This window comes from Miniopterus natalensis, chromosome X, assembly GCF_054644295.1.
Source record: "Miniopterus natalensis isolate mMinNat1 chromosome X, mMinNat1.hap1, whole genome shotgun sequence".
Classification (NCBI taxonomy): domain Eukaryota; kingdom Metazoa; phylum Chordata; class Mammalia; order Chiroptera; family Miniopteridae; genus Miniopterus; species Miniopterus natalensis.
The window spans coordinates 25,985,921-26,011,754 of NC_142103.1; the positions used below are offsets into that span (position 1 = coordinate 25,985,921).

A 25,834-nucleotide genomic window follows, 5' to 3' on the forward strand; every position below is an offset into this window, starting at 1 on the left:
CATAGGTACCAAACTTATGGACCATGGTCATAGAAAACATTTTATGAACTTGACCCCAAAGGCAAGAGAAGTAAAGGCAAAAATAAATGAATGGGACCATATAAAACTAAAAAGTTTCTGCACAGCAAAAGAAACCAATAATAAAACAAAGAGGCAGCCAACCAGATGGGAGATGATATTTGTATGCACTATCTCCGAAAAAGGTTTAATTTCCAAAATATATAAATATCCCCATAGTTTCCTAGTTTCATGTGGGTAACACTTTCATGTTTGAAAGCATTTCATAAAGATTCTCTTGGGAAAGAAAAATATTAAAATATGATTAAAGCATTGTATTAATCAGCAAAAAAAAAAAAGACACGCATAAAAGTCAACACCAAAGAAACAAACAATCCAATCAAAAAGTGGGCGGAGGACCTGAACAGACACTCTCCCAAGAAGACATAAGAACAGCTAATAGGTATATGAAAAGATGTTCAACCTCACTAGCAATTAAGGAAATGCAAATCAAAACTACAATAAGATACCACCTCACACTTGTTAAGAGTGGCCATTAGTAACAAGACAAGAAATAATAAGTGTTGGAGAGGTTGTGGGAAAAAGGGAACCCTCCTTCACTGCTAGTGGGAATGTAGGCTTACAACCACTATGGGAAGCAGTCTGCCAATTCCTTAAAAAATTAAGAATAGAGTTACCATATGATTCAGCAATCACTCTCCTGGGTATGTACCCAAAAAACTCGAAAGCATATATTCTCAAAGATATATGCACCCCTATGTTTATTGCAGCATTATTCATGGTGGCCAAGACATGGAGACAATCAAAGTGTCCTGCGATAGAGGACTGGAAAAAGAAGATGTGGGACATGTACACAGTGGAATACTACTCAGCCATAAGAAAGGATGAAACACTGCCATTTGCAACAACATGGATGGACCTTGAGAATATTATGCTAAGTGAAATAAGTCAGTCAGAAAAAGCTAAGAACCATATGATCTCACTCATATGTGGGGTATAAAACTGAAACTCATGGACACAAATAGCAGTGTGGTGGTTGCCAGAGGGAAGGGGGTGAGGGGTGAAGGGAGGGTCCTAACATATGGTGACGGGAGAAGATATGACTTTGGGTGGTGGGCACACAGAGCAATATACACATCTTGTAACATAGAAACCCACACCTGAAACCTATATGTTCATATTAACCATTGTCACCCCAATAAATTTAATAAAAAATTTTTAAAAAATGTTTTTATTGATTTCAGAGAGAGAAAGGGAGAGGGAGAGAGAGACAGAAACATCAGTGATGAGAGTCATTGATCAGCTGCCTCCTGCACCCCCCACACACCAGGAATTGAGCTCACAACCTGGGGATGTGCGCTGACCTGACGGGGAATTGAACCATGACCTCTGGGTTCATAGGTTGATGCTCAACCACTGAGCTATGTTGGCCAGGCTCTCTTTAACTTTTAAAGAAACTTTCAAACTGTATTTCAATGTGTCTGTACCATGTTATATTCCTATCAGCAGTGTATGACAGTAGTGATTTCTCTATATTCTTGCCCTTACTTGGTATGGTTAATATTTTTAATTTTAGCTGTTCTAATAGGTATGTGGTGGTAAGTTATAGTGGTTTTAATTTACATTTTCCTAAATAACGATGTTAATTTTGATGCACTAATTTTTCATCTGTATATCTTCTTTAACAAAATGTCTGATAAAATTCTTTTCCTATCTTATGTTGTGTTGGTTTTTTTAATCTTATTATTGAGTTTTGTGATTTTATTTTATGTTGGGTTGTTTATTTTCTTACTGAGTTCTGAGATTTTTGTATATTCTTGATCTGTGTCCTTTATGAGGTGTATGATTTGAAAATATTTTATCTCTGTAGCTTGCCTTTTCATTCTCTTAACAGTATCTTTGAAGGAGAATAGTTTTAATTTTGATGATGTGCAGTATATTAGTTTTATTATCAATCATGTTTTTGTTGTCACAACTATGTTTCCTTCTGGATGTTTTATAGTTTTAGGTTTTACATTTAATTTGATAATGCATTTAGAAAACATTGTATATTTTGGGAGGTGTATATCAAGGATGAAAAGAAAAAGTGATATATCTGTGATCTCTATGAATGTTAGGCATTTATATTCCAAGTCTTTGAGCTCTCTGATACTCTCACTTTCTATATGACAGTTCTCACTCCTGGATTTCAAAATTCATTGCATTTAATTAAGGGAATACAAGAAAAAAGAGTATGTTAAACTCACTGTCAATTCCATGATACTTTGAATTTGATTGTTCTTTCAGAGTTTGCCTGCTGCTATTTACATTTCAGTGCCCTCATGGAGCTTTTCCATGCATCCAGTTCTAGTTTTATAGCTGTATTCAGCAACACCATGCAAAAAATATTTTTAAACTTCTACTTCATACATGAAAATCAACATTGAAAGTGTGTATAACATATTAAAATTTTTATTTGCAATGATTTTGCCTGAACATCTGTCTTCCTCTTAAAACATTAATTTACTAAGTAAAGGGAAAATGGATAATCACCCATCCAATAGAAAATGCAATATAATTTTTGTTAAAGGAGCTTCTTCTGTAAAGTGGTCACATTCTCCCCATAAATTCAACTACCATAGTCATTACTATGAAAAAATATATGTAAATGTTATCACACATAACATGCAGTTGATGTATCTTAAGAGATTAAAATGCAGTCGGGTCTATGTTAAGCCTTTGATATTTATTTTCACATCAAGTTTTTAAAAGTAATTTTCCAACATTTATTTTTACAAAAAATTTGATTCAAGTTAAACAATTAATTGGCTTCAGACTTTAACTTTTAATTGTGTATATTTATCCATATTCAGATAATTGTCATATTTAGCCAAATGGAGGCTTTTTCTGTAATATATTTCCAAATTCCTAGACCTGGTACATCTACTCCTTCTAGTGGCCTGGAATGACTTATCAGTCAGCATTTATATTATTGGAACCTATTGGAGATAATATATGAATAAATCAAATGATAAAGCTTGCTTGGTTTATGACAAATGATTACGTTTTTGGAGGTGCAAGAATCAGAACAATGTGCTTACATGGTTTGTTTATACCAAACTAGATGGGCATTCAGCTTGGATTCACACTCTAGAGTAGCCAAATCATGAAATAATAACTCTATCTGCCTTCTACATGTGGTCAGATATCTATATTAAGACGATCCAGTCAGTGACAGACATACAGCAAAAAACTTGTCTATTTTAAGAAGCCATCTAGCCATTGAAGTATTGATACTCCCATAAATGAAATTTCAGGGAAGTGTAGAGTGAATAATTTTTCACAAGGTTGCCAAAATAATTTATATTTATTTACACACATATAGACTGCATAAAGATAATGCATTAATTTTATTTTAAATTGCAGAATATTTTTTTAAAGCAATTGAAATTAGTGATAGTATATAAGAAAGCCTTTGTTATTGGTTTGCTGTCTCAAACTAATTGTTCCAAAAATATGGTTAATAGGGGACATGTAGGAATTATTTTTAAAAGAAATCCAATGGTTTATATTCATGAAGCAAAAAAAAAAAAAAGGGAAAAAAGATTTTACATTTCTAGAAAAAATAAACATTATTTTTAAAAAATTACTATTGCTTAATATTTGACACCAGTGCCTTTTCATGTAAAATAAAAGAATGTGAATCCTATTTTAAAATATCAAGTGTAATTAAAAGAAATGTTATAAAATAAAATATTTTCCTTTGAAATTATTTGGGGAATTGGTCCATTTCATTTAAGTCATTTAAGTTGTGTGTATAATGTTATTGATAGTATTTTATTATCCTTTTAATTTCCACAGAATCAGTACTATGTCCCCTCTTTCATTGAAAATATTGGTCATTTGTGTCTTCTCTCTCTCTTTTTCTTGGTTACCTTGGCTGAAGTCTTAACAAATTTATTGATCTTTCCAAGGAACCAGCTGTAGGTATCATTGATTTACTCTATTGTTTCCATTTTCAATTTTGTTTATTTCTGCTCTATTTATTTTCTTTCGTCTTCCTGTTTTAGATCTAATGTGCTTCTTTCTCTAGTTTCCTAGGTGAAAACAGATTATTGATTTTGGCAGGAGGAATAGCAGGAAATGTAGCTTACCAAGAACTGGAAATTTTACTAACTTTTAACAGCTTTCATTTATGAATAATTTAAAAATCTTTAATATGTTTTTGATACAGTGGTTCCTACTGTTTTATAAAATATATACATAATTATTGCTGGTTATATTAGCCTAAGTGTACACAAAGGATAGTGTGATACAGGAGTTTCCATGTGAGCAGTTCTTTCGGCAAGTGGTTGTAGTGAGTTAGAGTGAGGAAAATGAGTGGTGAAACAAGGTAGGAGGAAAAGTGAAACAAAGTTGTGTTATGATGTGCACACCACTACAAGCAAGTGGTGCTTGATCTTATGGGTCTAAAATTGGTATCCATCCTTGTGAAGATGAATCAATGTCATCTCTAAGATAGAATGGGTTCGGTGCATTCAATGTGGAATGAGGTAGCTGGATGATACCTTGGAAGGAAGGTACAGAATTAAGGGCTCAGCCTCAGATGTCGCTCTTGGAGAGTTACACATTCAGCTGTGGCAGTAGCCTGATTACCCTTTGTGAGCTGTTGAGCTCAAGCTTAGGCTTCATTCATGCCCCCATGACAATTCATGGATCTATTGTGCCAGAACTATGACTGAGGAGAGAAGCTGTTTGAGTCATCAGATCCATTTGGTTTTTTAAGAGTCTTCTATACAGTCCTCCGGTTGGTCATTACGATGAGGCACAGAGATACATATGCTTTGTTTCCATTCCCATAGTTCCATCCACATGTCTCTTATCCAAACTTGCTTACCTTCCATTTACAATACTTCTCTTCCCAGTACCCTGGCATACCAACCAAATTGTTCTCCACAGTCTAGGAAACCACCTCAAGCTACAACTCCCTCCATTCAAACTGAAAGACCAGGTGTAACGATCACAGCTCTGCCAACTGGAAGTTTTACGTTCAACATTATTCTTTAGGGCTACTCCAACTGAAGCTGAAATATGGTGGTAGTCTATTTAAAGCTATAGTAAGTATTTAATGCTGACACATCTTCAGCATGCTGACACTTCATTTCCTCTTTCATTGGTTGGTCATAGATGACCCCCTATTCCATAAGGGGTATCATTGCTCAATGGCATGGGAGTTTGTGCAATCATTTATTTGTGACTTCTCAGGCTAGATCCTGAATGTCGCATTTCCATCACAGGCTGGACTGCTCTTAAGGCTGCCAGATGTTATCAAATGATGAATCTTATAATGCACAGTGTATGGTGGCCAGCACCTGTCATATAGTCAATTACTGCCTCTTGATTAGGCACTCCAGATCTACTAACCTTAAATAGTATACAAGGAGTTTTATATACATATAAAATATCTATAATATCTATATTATGTTTTTATTGATTTTAGAGAGAGTAAGGGAGAGGAAGAGAGAGAAACATCAATGATGACAGAAAGTCATTGACCAGCTACCTCCTGCATGCTCCCTATTGAGGATCGTGGCCGAAACCCGGGCATGTGCCCTGACTGGGAATTGAACCGTGATCTCCTGGTTCATGGGTCAACGCTCAACCACTGAGCCACACCAGTTGGGCAGGAGCTGTATTTTAAATGGCTAGTAGTTTACTGGCACAGGAGGTATGGCTTTTGTTCAGAACCTCAGATTCTGTTTTGTAACTCTATATTATGGCTTAGAATGACTAGTAAGTGCAACTTTATCCACCATAGATACTGTAAGGACTGTCAGAATATGCTGAGTCATATGGCCTAAGTCACAGGGCTACTTGCACCACAGGTTTGGAAAAAAAAAAAAAAAAAGGTCGATCGGGACCATGGTTTTCCACCACAACTGCTAACATTGGACTTTAACTTGCCAAGGCTGTTTTTTTTTTTTTCCCCAATTTCTTAAAAATTTATTTTTTATTATTGACTGTATTACAGATATCCTCCATTTTCCTCCCCTCAATTGTCTCCCTCCTCCCAGCACCACCCCCAACCCAGGTCTTCGACACACTATTGTCTGTCCACGGCCTATGCATATAGACATATAAGTTCTTTGGTTAATCTCTTCTCACCCCTCCCCACCACCTTTCCCCCTGAGATGTCAGTCTGTTCCATGCATTCATTGCTCTGGATCTATGTTGTTCGTCAGTTTATTTTGTTCATTAGATTCCACATATAAGTGTGTGATACTTGTCTTTCTCTGACTGGCTCATTTTGCTTAGCATAATACTCTCCAGGTCCCTCCATGCTGTCACAAAGGATAGATCCTTCGTTTTTACAGCCCCATAGTATTCCATGGTGTAAATGTACCACAGTTTTTTATCCAGTCATCTACTGATGGGCACTTGGGCTGTTTCCAGATCTTAGCTATTGTAAATAGCTGTGAACATAGGTAATACTCTAATCAGTTGTCCATACATCTAGCCCTGGAATACTATTTGTAAGGCATTGCCATAGATTTCTATCAGTCACCATACCCTGACTCCACTCTGACCTTCCTCACTGTGGTAATGATGCTCAACTTGCCTGAGGTTTTGTGCCACCATCTGGGCCTTGTCATTCTAGAATCTTATCATTCTTATTGTAACACAGCCTACTTCCAACCATGGTTTGCAGAGGTGAGCCAATATTTGAGCTACTCAAAAATGTCAGTGTTTCCCTTCACTATTATAATGGTGTTTTCTCTGCCCTCCCAGGGAGAATAGTTTAGAGAAGGGTCCTCTTGTCTCATGCAATAAGTCATTTCTAATACCTTCACTCCATTTGACCTCACCAATTCCTCAATACTCAGGCAAAGAAGTTCCAATGTCCTCATTTTATTTACTACAGGCTGTTGTCCAAGCTTAAAGATGCCACCTAGCAGAATATTAAGGTAGCTCCAGGTCATGGAACCCCAAATCATAAGTGTGTGCTCCCATGTAACTTTTCCTCTATATTCACTTATAATCTGCCTCCTTCCATTGCTAATTTGATATCCTCAAAATCCATTCCAAAACATATTATCCTAGCTCAGGCTAGTACATTTTAGCTAGTTCCTACAGCTCCTTCTGGATTTTCCACCTAAACAGAGACCGTATTTTGCTTCTTGTGCGGTGATACATTACCCTTGTCATGAATTGGGATCAATGAAAAATATGTGATGGATGTTGAGTAAGACAGACAATGTCTTTTGAGGAAGTTGCCTTAGATGAAGTTATTGCCTTGTTTCTAGGAACAAGGAAGCTGTTCTCTAATAGCAAGGGTTGGGGGGCTGCTTTTGACTGGCCGAGAAGTGAGGGGATTATAGGTATCCAAGATTCTCACACCCATCACTATTATAAACCTCAGAGTTGTACTCTTTCTTTATTAGGACACATATATTGATATAGAGACCTGTAAATGTTGTGAATAGTTTCCATGCTTCTCCACCAACCTTTCAATTAGAATATGGACCTGATATTTGGCAGTCTGCCTTATGACTGGAGCAGATGAGGGTCTCTATAATCCAATGAGTTAGGGAGCATACCCATCAGACACACAAACTTAGGTTAGAGATCCAGATTAAGGCATTCTTAGAGACAGCCTCAGTCACTCAGGCTGAAAGGGATCTCAGAATCCATACTGAGTGGGAAGCCAAATTCATCCACTCCCACACCCCAAATGCCAACTATGCAAAGAGTAGATGCATGACTGAGACACATCTCCGTCACTTTATTATATGCCAAATATAAATGACATCCCAGGAGGAATCAGGTGCCCCCCCCCCCTTTTACCCCAAACCAAGTAACTCACAAATGTGGGAAAGCCTGGAGCTCTGGTTTTCGAATACAGACAGTTAGTACATAGGATTAATAAATATTACTCATTATTATGATAAAGTAGTGCATCATAGTGCTTTTAGAAATTAGGTGGTCATCTGGCTCACTTTAAATCTGACCTTGTCATTTGGGTCACCTTAAATCTTTAGAGCAGAGCAGTGTTTTAAACCGTTGCTTGCTCTCCTAACAAAAGCATGAATGAGTGAATATACAAATGAGGTAGTAAAGAAAGTATCAGAAACAAAAGATAGAAATGGCTTCACTGAGAAAACAGAAGGTGGGCAATATACTGGAATCAAAGGGACACAATGTTATAGAGTAAATACAGTATGTTTTCCTAAGGAATGAGGTCCACATATAGCGTGGTGATGGTTTGTTGTCAAATACTCCTCAGGATCATGAGGAAGCTGTGTGGACTGATACAGGCTATATGTATCAATATATAGATACCAAGGAGTCTTGGTCTTTGTCAGGCAGACCAAGAGAAGGTGGTTCTATGGAATCTAATGTTTATACAATTTGGAAGGTTTTCTTTTAAAATAATATAAAATCAACCATGAAAGTGAATATTTATTTAGAATGATAAGATAATGTATAACAAGAAGTAAAATGATGACAACTACAAGCAAAAATTCCAATCAGAGAAACACCAGTTATGTAACTACACAATCTGAAGTATGATGAACATCCAAAATGAAAGCTATAATGGTTTTATTACAAATCAAAACATTAAACTTTTGCAAATTTTACATAAACATGTGGCCATGTGAACATATAACAAAAACCCAAGAATAACAGTTGTCTCACTCTATGAGTAAAAATGCAGACAGGTTCATATTAAGCCTTTAGTGTTTATTTTTATGTCAAGTTTCTAAAATAAAGTAGCCCTTATAACATTTATTTTCACTAAGGTCTTGTTTCAAGTTAGAATAAGCTATTCATTGGTTTCAGACTTTAACTTTTATCTGTGTACTTTTAAATATATTTGGATAATTGTCATATTCAGCCAAATGGAGGCCTTTTCTATGACCCATTTCCAAATTCACAGATTCTGGTCCATCTACTCTTTGTTTTAGCCTGGAATGACTTACCAGTTAACATTTATATTATCAGATCCAACTGGAACTATTCTACTAATGAGTCATATGATACAGACTGCTTGGTTTGAAACAAATGACTATGTATTTAGAGATACAATAGTCAGAACAAAGTGCTTGCATTTACTACAGTTTATATCAAACTAGATGGGCTCTTAAGCAGTCAGCCTGGACTTATACTCTAGAGTAGCCAGACTATGAATACAATGACTCTAGCTGCCTTCCACATGTGGTCAGACAGCTATATTAAGATACGGTTACTGTTAGTTATGATAACAGCCAAAAGCCTGTCTGTTTAAGAAATCACTCACCTATTGAATAATACACGCTCCATAAATGGAATTTCAGGGAAGTGTAGAATGAACAATCCTGTTCCAGGCTGCCAAAATTATTTTCTGCATGCTGAGATGTTATTCTCACACAGACAGACTGCATGCAGGTAATCCATTTACTTTATTTTTGAATTCCAGATTGTTTTCTTGCAAAAGCAATTACAATTAGTTATAATATATAGCAAAGCATCTCTGTTATAATATATAGCAAAGCATCTCTATCTTTGGTTCTATGTCTCAGATATTTTTCCAAAAATAAATAGGCATGGCAGGAAAAATAATTCAACTATCTTAAGAGAAACCCAATATTTTATAAAAATTAAGCAAAAATATATAATCAATGTTTCTTAGACTTTTTTCTAATCATCTTGCTTAATATCTAATACTAGTGTAATTTTAATATGCAAATGATTGTGTACACTGTATTTAACTATACAGAATACACACAAAGATGTCCAAAAAAACCCAAAATAGTACTTTCCCTTAAAAATTGTTTAGGAATTATGCATTCTAGAAATGTATGAGAAAGTAGAACTGCTGAAATATGTTAATAAAATTGACTTTGAAGAAGCTTAAGCAAGAAAATGTTGATGTAGTAATATTCACAGATTATAGAGATTGGGGAAAAAAAAAAAAAAAAAAAAGCACAGCAAAACCTGAACATATTACCTAAAGTCTCCCATTTCTGGAAAATATGTTAGAGGGATTTTTTAAACTAGTATCTATGAAAGCTCTCTGTTATGATTTGGACACTCAGGTGATTTAATGAGCTTCTTTTGTTAATGGCTTCCGTCTCTTTTCGAATATGATTTTTGCATCAAATAACTCTCTTTCCCTGTATCCTAGAGATGGTCCTTTTAGATACTTTGCTTCAGCTGCCTTGTAATCTAATCCATCAACAGCAGAAATTGAACAAATGATTGCTTCTGGCAGAAGAACTTCTAAGATAAATTTAATTTTATCATCTTTTATCAGAGCCAGCATTCTTTTGTCTATTTTTTTGTAGATTTCTTGTAAATATTTCACCACCTCATCCAACTGATCTTCATCCTCAAAGTATGTTTCAATGCAGGGAGTGAATCTCTTTGCTTTCAAAAATGATTTCAGCCACCTGGACTTTTTTGTGCCATTTAAAATGGACAGAAGATGATTCTCCGTTCCTTTTGCATTCACAATGAAGTCCACTAGGTTCTTGTTGGCTCGATCCCGAGCTGCCTTCATTCGGTCAGGGAGAATTTTTTGGAAGGACATTTTCTTGGTCTGGGAAGTCATAGCCATTGGTTCCACAGAATCTTCATTATCCAACTTTGGAAATAAGTTCCTGAAGGTATCCTGTTTGATTACTTTCCTCATTGGATAACTAATGTCAGCAGCATAGTACTCAAAGAAAGAGCCTGTAAAAGAACCACAACCTAGTCTAACTCTGTAGTCACAAATCAGCGAGATGCACCAGTCAATACTTTCACTGTAATCCTCCCTAGCTTTATCCACTAGTGCTTGTTTCTCTTTACAATCAAATTTCTTTAATCTTCTCAAAAGCACTCTAATGCCTCTCTTTTCAGGATTCATGTTTGCCTCAACAAAAAGCACACTTGCTTTTCTCTCTTTTCGCCTGATGCTTTTCACCACGGCTGGCCAAAATGGATATTTTTTATATTTAAACCAGACAATCATTCCTGCTTCAAATGAACGTGGCTCATAATGAAAAACCACCGGTGGAAGTATTTCGTCTTCCTCATCGTCATCTAATACAGAAGTATCAACAGGATTTAGAGGCACTGACTTGTCAGAAGCCTGAAGCTCTTCCCTGTGCTCCTCAAAACCCAGATGTTGAACACTTCTTTCATTATTTCCAAGAAGTGAACAATCCATGACACAGTTAGAAGCATCAAATGAACCCTGACGTTCCCACGAACAATGCCTGGGAGATGCCACAGCACCCATCTCTGATTCCACAGGTTGATTCTGGCTTGTATCTAAGCATGAATTCGAGGGACCCTCTCCAGGATCCTCAATATTCTCTGAGAAGGTAGAACATTCAGAGGAAGTAGCCAGGGCCTTTGGGCAGATGTCCTCTGGCTCCTCTTTCAAAGTTTTCGGCACAATGAAGATATCTGGTGGTGAAGTTGGAGTGAACTTCTCTTCCTTAACATAAGCATCTTCCTCTTTGATTGTGGAATCCAAAGGCATAATTGTTGGGATGTCAATCTTTTTCTTGCTCTCCTTTTCATCCTCGTCTGAAAGTGAAGGGAAAATCTGGCACCAGCTGGAGTTTTGTGATGATTTTGTTTCCATCTCACTTGGAATAGTGTCAATGGTTGCAAGCACTTGTGATTTATCATCATACAAGGAATCATCACTCTCTGAAGATACCAACAGGCATATTGGATTCTCACTTTCCTCAAGACGCTTTGAAAAGTCTCCTTTATACTTCCGATACTTTTTATGAGGGGGTGAATCAGAACGCTTTTGTGGTACATTTTGAGGCAGTGTAGTAGTCTCTTCTTCATCTGAACTGCTTGCTTGATTAAAATGTGTTCTCTTATTCAGAATACCCAATGCCACTTTTAGTGACCTTGCATAGGCCGTTTCCTCTCTAGGTGGGGACCTGCCCTCTGACTGCACTGCTAGTGAGGATGCAATGGCTTCAATTTGAGATTTATTTAGGATCTTTGTTTCCGTGCTTTCCACTTTAATTTTTTCATCTAGTGAGAGTATCTGAACTTCTAGGGAAAATGTCTTTTTTCTCTTACTGTTTGATGAAGTCTCAGATCTGGACAAAACTTTTGCTGGCCATAACTGGTCTCTCCAATTGCATAAGACATACTCGGCATCCATTGTGATTTAGATTTGTTTTGCTAAAAGGTTATTATCAGAGACTGAGGTGTATGGCTATTCTCGTCACTGCTAAGGCAGTGCCTACCAAAAACAATACTCTCACCAAAATCTCCTTTGTCTTAGAACTACCAAGTGTTTACAGCTTGTGTGGTCTGTTCTCCTCCAGCAGAATTTCCCAAGGATGCTTGAGCCCGTTGTTTAAATGGGACAATATGGGAGATACTGGAATAAGGAAAAGGAAAAGAAGAAAATTATCAGCAAACAAGGTTATTTTGCCAAAGTGGAAGGCGAGCAGTAACAAATAGAGAGGAGATCAAAGAAAGAATAATGCTCAATGGGGCATGAGATGGGAGGGGAAAATGCAGCATAATGTAAGGTGAGGGTAAAAATTGAAGAAGTGGTTTATAATGCCTCAGATTCAAGAACTTGCCTTTACTATTGCACGTGATTATTAAGGACTGAATCAGTGTACATGCTGGCAGAGGTGGGAAAGGTTGCAGTGGTGTGTCAGGGACTCTATGTTATTAGATACGTTGGGACATTTGTGTCCCTAATGTTATACCTAGGGCAGTGGGACTCCAAACTTTGCATGCATTGGAATCATCTAGAGGTCTTCATAAAACTAGATTTCTAGGCCCTATCCTGAAGAGTTTTATCCAGAAAGTCTAGATAGGATCCAACATTTTGTATTTCTAAGTTCTCAAGTGATTCTATTGCAACTTGTCCAAGAACTTGAGAAGCACTGCTCTACCTGAACACACAGCTTTATAAATATTAAGCTATAAATACTTTCTAGTTTACCCAAAACAAGTAGACAAAGATAACAGGGTATGCATCTCCTTGGCCCAGACAATAACACAATGGCCTTGTTAAAAGCATGAGCTTAGAAAGCAGACATTCAGAATGGTTGCTATGTTTATTAATTGGATAGGATAGTTATAAAGATTTCTTGAGAGTCAGGTGGCTAAAATTCAGGTAGAAATCTGAATAGCCTCTTGCACAATTACTTCACAGCGGTTTAACATATGAGATTCTTCCCCCAAACTAGAAGTGATGACTTTTAATTACACAATGTTACGGTTATAGAACAAGGAGCAAAATGAATTATATCTCAAATTTTCAATCTACCATGGTTTTAGTATGAAATGTGGCTTCTAATTAAAAATACTATGGCTTCAGCCCTGGTCAGGTGGCTCAGTTGGTTGGAGCATTGTATTGTACATCAAAAGGTTGCGGGTTTAATCCCCAGTCGGGGTGCATACAAGAGGCAGCTGACTGATGTCTCTCTCCTTCCCTCTCTCCCTAAAAAAAAGTCAATAAAAATATATCTTCACGTGAGAGTTAAAATACTATGGCTATAGAGAAGGAAGCAAAATAAATTATAACTCAAGTTCTCAACAAGATTTTAATGTGAAATGTTTCGTGAAATGGGAAAAGCCTTACCCAGTGTCACGTGGGTCATAGAGGATCTGGTCCTGTGATCCGGTTGTCTTGATTCTCACTTCAAAAGAAGAAAAGCTATATAAAACGAGGTAGAAATTCAAACCAAACATATGGGAAAAGCATAAAGAAACTTTCCTACCCAAATTTAGAAGGCATGTCATTGTGAAACACAGGAATGAGATGAAATTTCATCTGTGATATAGATGCCATTTCTACTTTCCTTCTTGTTCTTTTTGAATTCTGTGACACAGTTATGTTATTTGGTTCATACTGAAATCACCTCTCTGATGGAAAAATTGTGAGGTTGGGACAAGAGAGAAGGAAGTAAAAAATTGCCTTTTGTCTATTATGAGCAAGACTGTATATTTTGCTTGAATCTGCTCATCAATCACCATGTGGATTTTTCCTCCTTTGCAAATGTAATTTTTTCATTGGAATTTTAATAATACTCTACACGCTGTCTCACAGTCTCCACTAATGCAAAAATACGTTTCATTGCTTTGTTTGACATTTTCATAAAAATGGTTGCCTGAAGAAAATGTACTAAACCTGGCAAGCCCCATCTTGTGACTAGAATCAGAACTGCAGCCACCCCAGGAGGTATAGGCAGGGCCTCAGTCATGATCAGATCCTTTTTATGAGAAGCGTAGGAACTACATTTAGCGAGCCAGAAGCCTTCCCAGGCTTCTAGAATTTTCTATTCTAAGTTCAAGGGTTTTGTTTTGTAAGATTATAACAGGGTCATAATGTCTTCAATTACAATGTTTCTGATTATAAAAATATCCAGAAGCTTATTAAAAATTGAAAAGATGCAGATATATATATATATATATATACAAAATAAAGTACAACTTTACAAAGAATCACTATGAATATTTTCTATAATTTCAGAATTTTTTACATATAGAGATAAGTATTTTCAAACCAACATCAGATCTCAATTAAGAATATATTTTGAATATCATTGTATATATTTTCCACATGATTTTAATGAATCACTTTAAATGTATTTTTCCCACATTTACATTTTATCTCAGTATTTTCCCTAATGATGTAAACCAAGTAAATAAATAAGTATATATTAATACTATTTTAAATAGAGAGCAGTAAAGCTAGCCCTGTCTCTTCAACTACACAAATGATACTATTAATAGTGTGGCAGATATGTTTTCCCAGATTTGGTTGCATATATTGTAGTAGCATACCTATGTTTTCCTAAGATACATACTTCTTTTTAAGTGAGGTTATATAATAAATGCTATGCTATAATTTATTTTTTCACTTTATACTACTTATCGGATATTTCAAATCACTACATGTTTTTATTCTCCAGATACATAATATTCCACTGTATTGTTACACCATTCCATATAATATTTTAAAAACTCATTATAGAAATAAACCATATCCTTTTTCTATCTCACTATTGAAAGGTATAGAAAAATAGTTCTTGCTGACCATAGCCATACCTGTGGTCTGAAAGAATGGGTTGTGAGGAGGACACAGGCAGGGCTGTAGCCAACAACAGCAATTAGGTTACATGCTTGATCAGGTCCAGGAAAATGTCCACTATCGGCAAAAAACAAAGGGAGGATGTTTGCACATCTGCATATGTCTATGAATGCTTATATGTTTTAGACAAAATGGGTATGTTGTTTCAGCTTCATTTTTTCTTTCTTGATTATAAATATAATCATGGAGCAATCTACTCTAAAGATGCTGAAAGAGGCTAAAAAACTAGTATTACACTACTAGTAACCTGACAACTCAGAAATGCTGACTAACATGGGAGTTTATGTTTTCTCAGTTTTTCTAATCACACACACACACATGCATATGTATGTACAAGTTTCTTTAGTCAACTATATATCTGATCCCCTTTCCATGTTCATATACAAGTGGCATGTAGCCTTTGTATGTGTCAATCGATTCATGAGTATTCTTTCCCATATTGTCACACATTTGACCCATCATTTCCTGTGTAAATTAATGCTTAAAATTCAAACAGTAACAAAATTCCAGCAACATAAACGTGGAATGCCAAGTCAATAAATGAGCATGAATGGCTATACTGCACTGACATCTTAATATAGAGGCTGTAATCTGATCACTCCTTCTCCCACTGTGGATTTTTAAAGCATTGGGAGATACAGAAATTCTAAAGGATTAATTCCTTCAAAATGCCAGCAATTCTTTCAAAACCACACACCCTTCTCACCCACTTTAAGATCACCATTCCTATTTTCCTCATCTCTGCTCTAGGGCCTTGAGAAGTCCCTGGAAAATCACTAGATTTAAGACAGTCATTACCTTGAAGCTTTTTGTCAGCTGCAGCCTCCTGAAATGCAGTCCCTCCACCAAGACTGGCCAGGCACGGATTGCTTCAAGCTTCTTAGAGAATGCTCCGCCTCCTCCCTGTGATGGGGAAGACAGAAGGCCTCTCCCTGAATAGAGGAGGGACAACAGCCAAGTTAAACTGCTGAAGTGTTAAAGGGGAGAAAGTGTTCCTTAAGGAACTTAAAAGTGAAATGGCAACAAGTGTCTGTTTAATTTCCATTCAAACCCTTAGAATGTGTCAATTTTTGATAAAAAGAACCACTTTACTAAAAAATGAAAATCTAGTTTAAAATATTCCTTACATATTTTTCCTTGCCTTGGCTGGCACCTTACCTCTGCAGGTACATTTAAAACCCAGCTGGTCAAGCTGCATTAAAACAGCTCACTAAGAATCTTGATTGGGATTGCACTAAGACTGTACATTGTTTTATGAAGAATTACTTCTTTATAATATTTTTTCTGTTTGCAGGATATGACAGTCTGTCTCTTTTTATTCAGCTCTTCTCTTACGCTCTTCAGGAAAGTTTCGGAGATTTCTTCACAAACTTGGATGTTCCAACTAAAGGCTGAAAATCACTGGTTTGGCAGTAAAGTATACATTTCACATACCCTCATCAATAATTAGCAATTCCTTCTTCTTATATTTTGTTGGTATTTTTCACTCAGACAATTCAATGTGGAGAAAATTAATTTTAAAAAATTACATGCCTTTGTTCATATGTATGTCTAAAATAAATTTTGCAAATTTTGTTCATTAAAATTCTCCCATGTTAAACTTAGATTTCTGATTTAACTTAGCCAATTTTAAGTATCATTAGTGTTAATTTTTGGAATGAAAATATTTGGGGATGAAGCACCTGTGTATCATATAATATGTAATATATATTTTTAAAAATCTACCCTTATATAAGCATTAATATTGGAACAATAAATATCAATAAATAATGAAGATCATCTCATACTGGTGTATTAGTAAGGGCTTTACTAATGATATGCAATGTTTTGTGCTATAAACAATCCCTAAATCTCAGTGGTTCAACCACAAAAGTTTATTTTGCTGATGTCAAAGCTCAATGTACCTCATCAAGTGGTCAGAAAGGGGAAAGGTTCTCTGTTCCAAGCAGTCATTAAGAGACTCAAACTTCTTTACCATCTTCTTTGGTCTTGAAGTCCTCCATTGCATTCTTTGCACTTGGCCAGCAATATTACAAAGAGGGGTGTTGGTGAATCATGTGGAAGATTTTAGGGGCCAAGTGTGGCAAATTTTACTGCCGGCCACAGTCAACTAGCTAAAACTGCCATAGAGACTGGGGAAGGTATTCTTATGACTCAGGAGGAGAAGGAAACAGGGTTTTGTGAACACATAGCGTTCTCTCTGCCACAGGAAGTTTTCCCTTTCGATTTTTATAGGCTTTTGTTATATGATTAATGCCTTTTCACAACCATGTGTCATATTTATAATGACTAGGACAGGAGAGACTTTTCGTTGCCGGCCCTAAATCTACTCTTTGCCCTCTTATTCATTAGCAGAACGGCAGTTGCACTCAGGGTGACTATGTAAACTCTTAAAATATTCTTTTTCCCAGGCTCCCTTACTGTAAGCCGTGGCCAGGTGATGGAATTCCTTGCCAAAGAATGTAAGCAAAACTAGGTGTGAAGATTCTAGAGAAGGTACCTCAAAAGTGGTTGAACCACCACCTTGTGCTTTTTTCTACTTTCCTTCTTTCTCTTGCCTCCCCCCCTAGAACTTGACCATGATATAATATAGAGAGCTATTCTTGACTGAGTGACTTAAAGAATGTAACTCGTACCCTGGCCAGGTGGCCCAGTTGATAGGGACATCGTCCCGTACACCAAAAGGTTGCAGATTCAAATCCCAGTCAAGCACATACTTAGGTTGCGGGTTTGATGCCCGGTTGGGGCGCATATGGGAGGCAACCAATTGATGTTTCTTTCTCACATGAATGTTTTTTTTTCTCTTTCTCTTTCCCTTCCTTTCCATAGAAAACCCGTATCACTGGGTGAGGATTAAAGAAACAAAAGAATGTAACTCACTAGGGATGGAAGTACCTGAACCCCTGAATAATGGGATCCCCTCAACCCAATAACTTTAACTTAGTGAAACAGTAAACTTCTATTTTACTTAAGTCACTGTGTTTTCCAGTCTCTCTTCTAGAACAAAAGAATGGTTCTTATAATCACCAACAAAAATAATATTATTTTTATTACAGAATTAATATTTTCAAAGCTCTCAAATTATTACTATATAAATTCAAGAGGATTATTAAGCCAGTAGAAAATGTGGCTTTAGTTAAATAAAGAGATATATTCAATTATATATTTTATAATGTAATATTTATCATTCTGTCCTCTCATTTCACACATTTGGAAAAAAACAAATGCACGTCAAGTATAGTCATTATACTAAGACTACACTCACTTCTATTTATTTTTTTTATTTTCTATATTGCACATAGATCAGGAAATGTTACACCACCTCATTATTTCCCAAACAAAATGCAAAGGAAAATATTAATTCCTTATATAATATTTTATATTTTACTGTTTTGTAGGAGGGGGAGAAGAATGATAACCAGTAATATATGCTGATACTATGACTATTATTATAATAAAGACAGATAAATAATTATAGATAGAAAAATATTTAATACCTATAAAAGTTTTTTACGTGCCAGGCACTGTTCCAAGTACTTGCTATATTATCTCATTTAATAATCATGGTTATTTTATGGAGAAGAGCCTCCATAACTGACTCATTCTGTATAACAACAGTAATATTATTAATAATAATGACAACAGTGGAAGCCAAAAGTGTTCTGTGCTGTGTGCCAGCATTGTGTCAAGTGCTCTGTATTCACCATCTCCTTTGATACTCATAAAATCTTTTTAGGTAGGTATTACGAATATTCTCATTTTGTAGATAAGGCATCAGAGAGGTTAATGAACTTTTACAAGTATTTTACTCCAGAGTCCATGCTCTTAACAAATAAGATACACTGCAACTACCTCATTTTAAGTGAAAAGTGCTCTATAAATGTGTGCTGGATGAATGGGTGAATTAATTAATTTGCAATAGTTACGTATTAAGAGTCACCGGAACTTAGAGAATTCTATACCTGGTTCTGCACCTGCTATAACATAAATTAGTCTTATATGACAAAATGCAATTATGACAGTGAGTGGAATCCCATCACTTTAGCCAAACTCTATCTATTAGAAAAAAGTCACAGGTCCTGCTCTCACTTAAAGGGAGGGAATTATACAAAGCAGTGGGTCACCTAGGGTTTGTTCACCACAATACTGTATAATGAAAAAAAGAGAAAAGTATGGTGATGATAACCTGATCATGATGGCTGTCAGGGGTTACAGTTAAGGGGAGGTTATAACTATATAAGGATAGCATAGGAAGTTATGGGGGAAATGGAACTCTTCTGTATTCTGACTGCAGCAGTGATCATATGAATCTATACATGTGTAAAATACAAAGAAGTGCATACACAAAAAGTCATATATTATGTATGAAAAAGTATGATATTAATGGGTAATTTTAAAAATAACTTAAATGGAAAAACTTAATAACCATTATATAAAAATAAATTCTTTACAAGTATGCTTTAAAAACCATTTGCTTCTTCCTAAGGCATATTTAGTAACAAAGAAAACAAAAATAATACCCATATATACATTATTAGAAAGCACCAGTTCCACTTCCACTTAGGATATAAAAAGTCATAAAAGCATGTCACCCATAACTTAACAATGATAAAAATCGAGATAATCAGCAAAAGCATACCATTCCTTGAGCCCATCAGGGAACTGAGGTAAACTGAATTCCAAAGGGTAACCAACCCCTTAAAGAGAGACATATGCATTGTTTTACCTTTGGCAAAGTATGGAGACAGAGGTGGCTGTCAGTAAGCAGGTAAAAATAAATCAACGGAAATTTTAATGAATTCTTAAATTCTTAGTGGGCTAGGGTATCAATAGTTTGGAATATCTGGCATCCCAGGCACTAATACACTCACTGCCAAGTTCTTTTTCACAGTCCTTAACCAAAAGCAAACAAACATGACTGGGGACAAAGCAGGAGAACAAAAAGAGCCCATTTCAGTGGTTCAGGTATGCAGGAAACAATCAAGTGTTATTGGTGGACAGAAACATAGCCCCATATACTAGCCAAACTATCCTATGGGAAGCAAAAGCCCTAAGCCACTAGGGGAGAAACCGAAAACCCTCTCCTTCTGGGCCCAGGTTGAAAACATGCACAAAACATTGTTCCTGGAGGAGGAGCAGGAAACTCTGGGCCCAGGATCCTACAAGGATAAAAAGCAGTGGTCAGCTACTGATGAGGAAAGAGCAAGAATATATCTCTCACCAAAGACCAACCCCAAATAAAAATCAGAGTTTAGTTGTCATGATAAGAGGAAAGAATGTTAAAAAAAAAAGTGCAATCCTCAAGGTCCAGTTGCATATGACTTCCTTAAGTTTAAGGATGAACAGGACAACCATGAGCTTAGTCTCTAATAATAACAGGAGCCTACTGCTGTGAAATAGGCAAGAGCACAAAAACAGACATCCTCTAGAGGCACAGGTGTGAAGGGACTGCTGAAAATTTAGGGTGGAGAAAGATCATTGAGAAAAATGCGATGTTACTCTAGGTTCCACTTTAAGCAAAGCAATGTACCTTATGCAAGCCAGATGGCAATGAACTGAGAAAAGGAAGACACAATCTCCAACATCTCCAACATATTTTATGATACCAGCATTATCCTGATACAAAAACTAGAAGAAGAAAAAAAGTAAACTACAGATTGTCTCTCATGAACAAAGGCAGATCCAATGACACAGATACAGAAATGATACAGAAAACGATATCAAAGAAAAATAAAATGACATGGAGTAAAATCCAATGTTATAGAAAAAGAATAATACATCATGACAAAATGGAGTTTATAGTGGGAATGTAAGGATACATTGATTTGCAAATAAATCAATGTAAATATCAACAGACTAAAAAGGAAAAGAGAAGATCATCTCAATGAATGCAGAAAAAGCATTGACATAGTTCCAGAGACATGCATGATAAAAATATTCAGTAAACTAAGAATTAAATGGATCGTCCTCAACCTGATCATGGGCATCTACAAAAATCTTAAAGTTAACATCATACTTTATGGTGAAACACGGAATGATTTTCCCCTAAAATCAAGAACATGTCAAGGATGTCTGCTCTTACCACTTCCATTCAAAATTATATTAGAGATATTAGCCAATTCAATAACTCCTGAAAAATAAATTAAAGGCATACAGATTGGAAAAAGAAGAAATGAAACTGTCTTTATTTGCAAACAAGATGATCTATGTAGAAAATCCCAACGAATTTACCAAAAAAAGCTACTAGACCTAATAAGTTTATTACCGCCAGATACAAGATCAATGTAAAACAATTCATTTATATACAATAAAATTTGGCAGTTGAAGTTTAAAAAAGAACCATTTATAATACCATTCGAAACAAGAAATACTAAGGCAGAACAAATGTAACTAATATGTGCATGATTTCTGTGACGAAGACTTCAAAATCCTGAAAGAAACTAGGGAAGACCTGAATAAATAGAGAAATGTACCATGTTCACTGACTGAAAGATTAACTATTTTTAGGGTGTAACTTCTGCCCAAACATATTTACAGCATCATTAAAAATCCCAATCAAAATCCCAGCATAGCTCTAAAATGTTTATGGAAAAGCAAAGGAACCAGAATAACCAGACCAAATTTGAGAAGGAAATACAGAGTTGGAAGACTCACACTAACTAGCATAAGATAGACACATAAATACAATATAAGCAAACTAGCAAATATTCACTTTTTTCTTTAAAGAATGCATCAATTTTATAAAATTCTTTTCTAACGTCTGTCTGTGCCACACCAACCTCAAGATCTCTGGTCCATCCAAAGGCCCAGGCTCCCATGCTCCAGCTCACTCTCTTACTGGTGCACCCCACCCCACTCCCACTCATGAGAGAATTCCAGCAGCTCCACTGTCTTGCCGCCAGGAGATGCCAAAACCCATACAGCTAACTTTTATTAAATGCCTGCTGTGTGCAAAGCTCTGAACTCTGTGTTGGGCGCAAGACTCCTCAGTATGCCCTGGACCTGGTCCCTCTGCCCTCTGAAAGAGGATCCCAGTCCATCCCAAATACCAGGCCTGCCTCCTCTCTAGCCTCTACTCCTGTCTGTGAGCATTTGTGCACTAAGGTATCAAGAAAGCCTAAGAGAGCTCGTAAATGTGTTATGCTTAGCATAAAACTAGATACAATTAAGGGTTTCAATCATGGTGAATGAAATAAAGACATTGTGGGTGCTCTGAGCTTGCCTGGTTTCACTATTCATGCTATTTACATGCTGAGAGAAAGAATCTTGAAAGCTGTAGAAGTTACCAATTGGCTCTGCTAGCAGCAAAGTGCTTTCTTTTAGTTGGCATCCAGTAATGGATAAAGTGGACAGCCTATTGCTTGGGTGGATTGATGGGTGGACTGTGGTGTTCTGTTATCTTATACTTAAGGAGAAATCAGTCAATCTTTTTAGTAAGTGAAACTACACTGTACATACATTACTTCTACTTTATACAGGCTGTGGATTTATCATATCATTCTTGATTTTACTATATTTTAGTGTTATTTTAGGTTATATGTGTTATTTGGTATGACCTGGTAGGTTACTTTTTGGGTTTAGGAATTTGGTAGGTTACTTTTTGGGTTTAGGAATGCTAGAACTTATTTCCATGTAAATTAATGGTAATTCCTTCTTTGCTTTATGCCATTTTGGCTTATGGAAGTTTTCATAGGAACACTCTACTTTTGGATAACAGGGGGAAATTGTATATGAATGTCAAATGAACACTTTTTAAAAAGTTCCAATGGTATTTGTAATTAAGAATATGCAAGTAAAACCACAATGAGATGCCACTAACACCTTTATAAGAATGGTAAATATTAAAAAGAGGAAAAAAACCTGACAGTATCAGCTATTGAAACTTATATACTGCTGGTGGAAATACAAAGTATCAGTTGCTTTAGGAAACAATTTAGTGGTTTCTAACATAGCTAGACATACACTTACCATATATAACCCTAAGATCCCACTCCTAGGTATTTACACAAGAGAAATGAAAACTTATGTACAGACAAAGACCTGTTCTGGAATGTTTATAACAACTTTAATCATAATCACAAAAACTATAAATCTATTGGTGAGTTGACACACAAAATGTAGAATAGAATACCTCTAAGCTATTATAACAAGGAATAAACTATGGATACATACAACATGGGTAAATACCAGAAACATGGCAGCAAAAGAAGCCAGATGCAAAAGTCCATACATTGTAGGATTCCATTTATGACATTCTGGAAAATGAAAAACTGTAAGGACAGAATTTAGATCAGTGACTGCCAAGAATCGGGATAGAGTGTATTCATTACAATGGGGCAGAGGGAACATTTTGGAGTTCTGGAAATATTCTATATTTTGACTGTATAGGCATGCCTCCTTTTATTGTGCTTTGCTTATTTGTGCTTCACAGATGCTGTGCTTTTTACACATTGAAGAACTGTGGCAGCACTGTGTCTAGAAAGTCAATTAGCATCATTTTCCTAATAGCATTTGCTCACTTTGTGTCTGTTTCACATTTTGGTAATTCTTCCAATATTTAAAACTTTTTCATTATTATTATATTTGTTATGTTGATTTGCGGTCAGTGATCTTTGATGTTACTATTGTATTTGTTTTGGGGCACCACAAACCACACCCATATAAGACAGTGAACTTGGTGATAAATGTGTATGTTCTGACTGTTCCACCAACCTGCCATCCCCGTCTCTCCCCATCTCTTCAGGATTCCCTATTCTGTGAGACACAACAATATTGAAATTAGGCCAATTAATAATCGTACAATGGTCTCTAAGTTTTCAAAAAGAAGAGTTGCACATCTTTCACTTCCAATCAAAAGCTAGATATGATTAACCTTAGTGAGGAAAGCATGTCTTATTTTAAGAAATGGCCACAGCCACCCCAGTCTGCAACAATCACCACTCTAATCAGTTAGAAGCCATCAATATCGAGGCAAGACCTTCCATCAGCAAAAAGATTATGAGTCGCTGAAGGCTCAGATAATGGTCAGCATTTTTTACAATAAAGTATTTTTAAATTAAGGTAGTACACAGTTTTTAAAGAAATAACGCTATTGCACACTTAACAGACTACAATATAGTATAATATAACTTTTATATACAGTAGGAAATCAAAAAATTGTGTGACTCTTTATATTTGCTTTATTGTGATAGTCTGGAATTGAACTTGCAATATCTCTGAGGTATGCCTGCATTTGTTGTTACATGACCATAGCTGGCTGTCAAAACTCATCAAACTATACACGTAAAACAGTGAATTTAACATTGTAAATTTTACCTCAATTATCCTGAGTCTTAAAAAAGCATCCAAAGTCAAACTACCTATATAAGAAATTCGTATTTTACTGTGAGAGTAATGGGGTTACATATAGAAATGTTGATTTGTGCTTTGGATCAATGATTGCCAAAGAAAGTCATGGGTAACACAAGGTACATGTGAAAATATCCTCTTGGAGTGTACAAAGAATAAATGAGAAATTCATTTTTAATCTCTTTAATTTTTATTAACATCTATTTCTGAATTTGCTTTAAAATGTGAGGGGGGGTACCTAAGACACATGACTTTTGATGCTGTTATATAATTTTTTCTATATATTCTTATCTTCATTAAATATCTCTTTCATTGTTAGTTAACAGAGGACAAATGTCAAAAATTCAAATGACATCAGCACTTTATAGTTTGTGAAAATTATCCTAATTGGCAGAGCCTTTAACTACACTGAAGTTCTTACTTGCCACACAATCATATAAGCAGAAGGAAAGGAAGGAGTTGAAGCCAAAGTGCTATAATCTGGAGATAGAGATCAGGTTAAGAATATGTCCCCAGTGAGAAAGCAGAAACCAAATATCATATGAGAAACAAAGTGGTTATAGAATAAACAAATATCAAATTTTTAGTGTATAATGTCTATATAAAAGAGTACAAATGGTCCAATAAGAACGGTTGCAAAGACCATGAGGGAGCCATGAGAACTGGTAAAACAAGGAATCTTAGATCTTAAGGGCTATTCAAAATAGTCTGTGACCCCTAAGACATAAGCACAAGTAACTAAAACTGGCTGTAAACAAAGTTGAAACTTTATTATTAATGTTCACTAGCTGAAAGTCAGCCTACCTGAAGAGGAAGAACGTCAGAATAAAACTTACTAAGAATGAACAGGGCCAAAGGGACATATAATCTCTGTTTAAATGCATGTGAACATGAAAGAGAGGGGCAAAAAGAAAAATAATACCAACCAGTGACCTAGATGTCACAAGATAAACTTGCTATGTTTGGAGATTTTGTGTTCTGGTCATTCTAAAACCTACACAGTGCCAATGGGTGAAGCTGCTAAAAATCAAGATTCAGAATGATGGAATCGGAAACATTAAAATAAATAAAAGGAAGGCTGATGATGACCTTACAACTTCATCATCACAGCACACAGCAAACAAAGCTTTACTACACTATGAATATTAAAGTAGAGAGGCTAATCTGCAATGTTCTTCCCTGGATTAACAAACAAAGAGATAGACATCTGTGGGACCTGTCGGGGGATTTAAAGAAAAAGAACTTCCTGCCCGGCCGGGCGTGGCTCAGCGGTTGAGCATCCACCCAGGATCCAGGTGATCGGGGTTCGATTCCCGGTCAGGGCACACGCCCGGGTTGCGGGCTCGATCAATGACTCTCTCGTCATTGATGTTTCTG

At 36.0% G+C, this 25,834-nt stretch overlaps 1 protein-coding gene across 4 annotated transcripts in view; it reads right to left on the minus strand.

Annotated features, from left to right (window-relative positions):
• Positions 1–25,834, minus strand: part of PWWP3B (PWWP domain containing 3B) — a 106,849-nt gene that overhangs the window by 69,139 nt on the left and 11,876 nt on the right. For 2 of the 4 annotated variants that reach the window (XR_015716450.1, XR_015716451.1), the window contains exons 1-3: positions 15,908–16,069; positions 15,067–15,166; positions 13,598–13,655 (exon numbers count right to left, since the gene is read on the minus strand). Coding sequence is in view for 2 of the 4 variants with exons in the window: in XM_016206404.2 (XP_016061890.2) it covers positions 10,079–12,154 (2,076 nt within the window). In the remaining 2 variants the exon portion in view is untranslated. Of the gene's footprint in view, positions 1–8,444; positions 12,377–13,597; positions 13,673–15,066; positions 15,167–15,907; positions 16,070–25,834 lie in introns of those variants that run through there. The other 2 variants (XM_016206404.2, XM_016206405.2) reach the window with 2 other exon arrangements.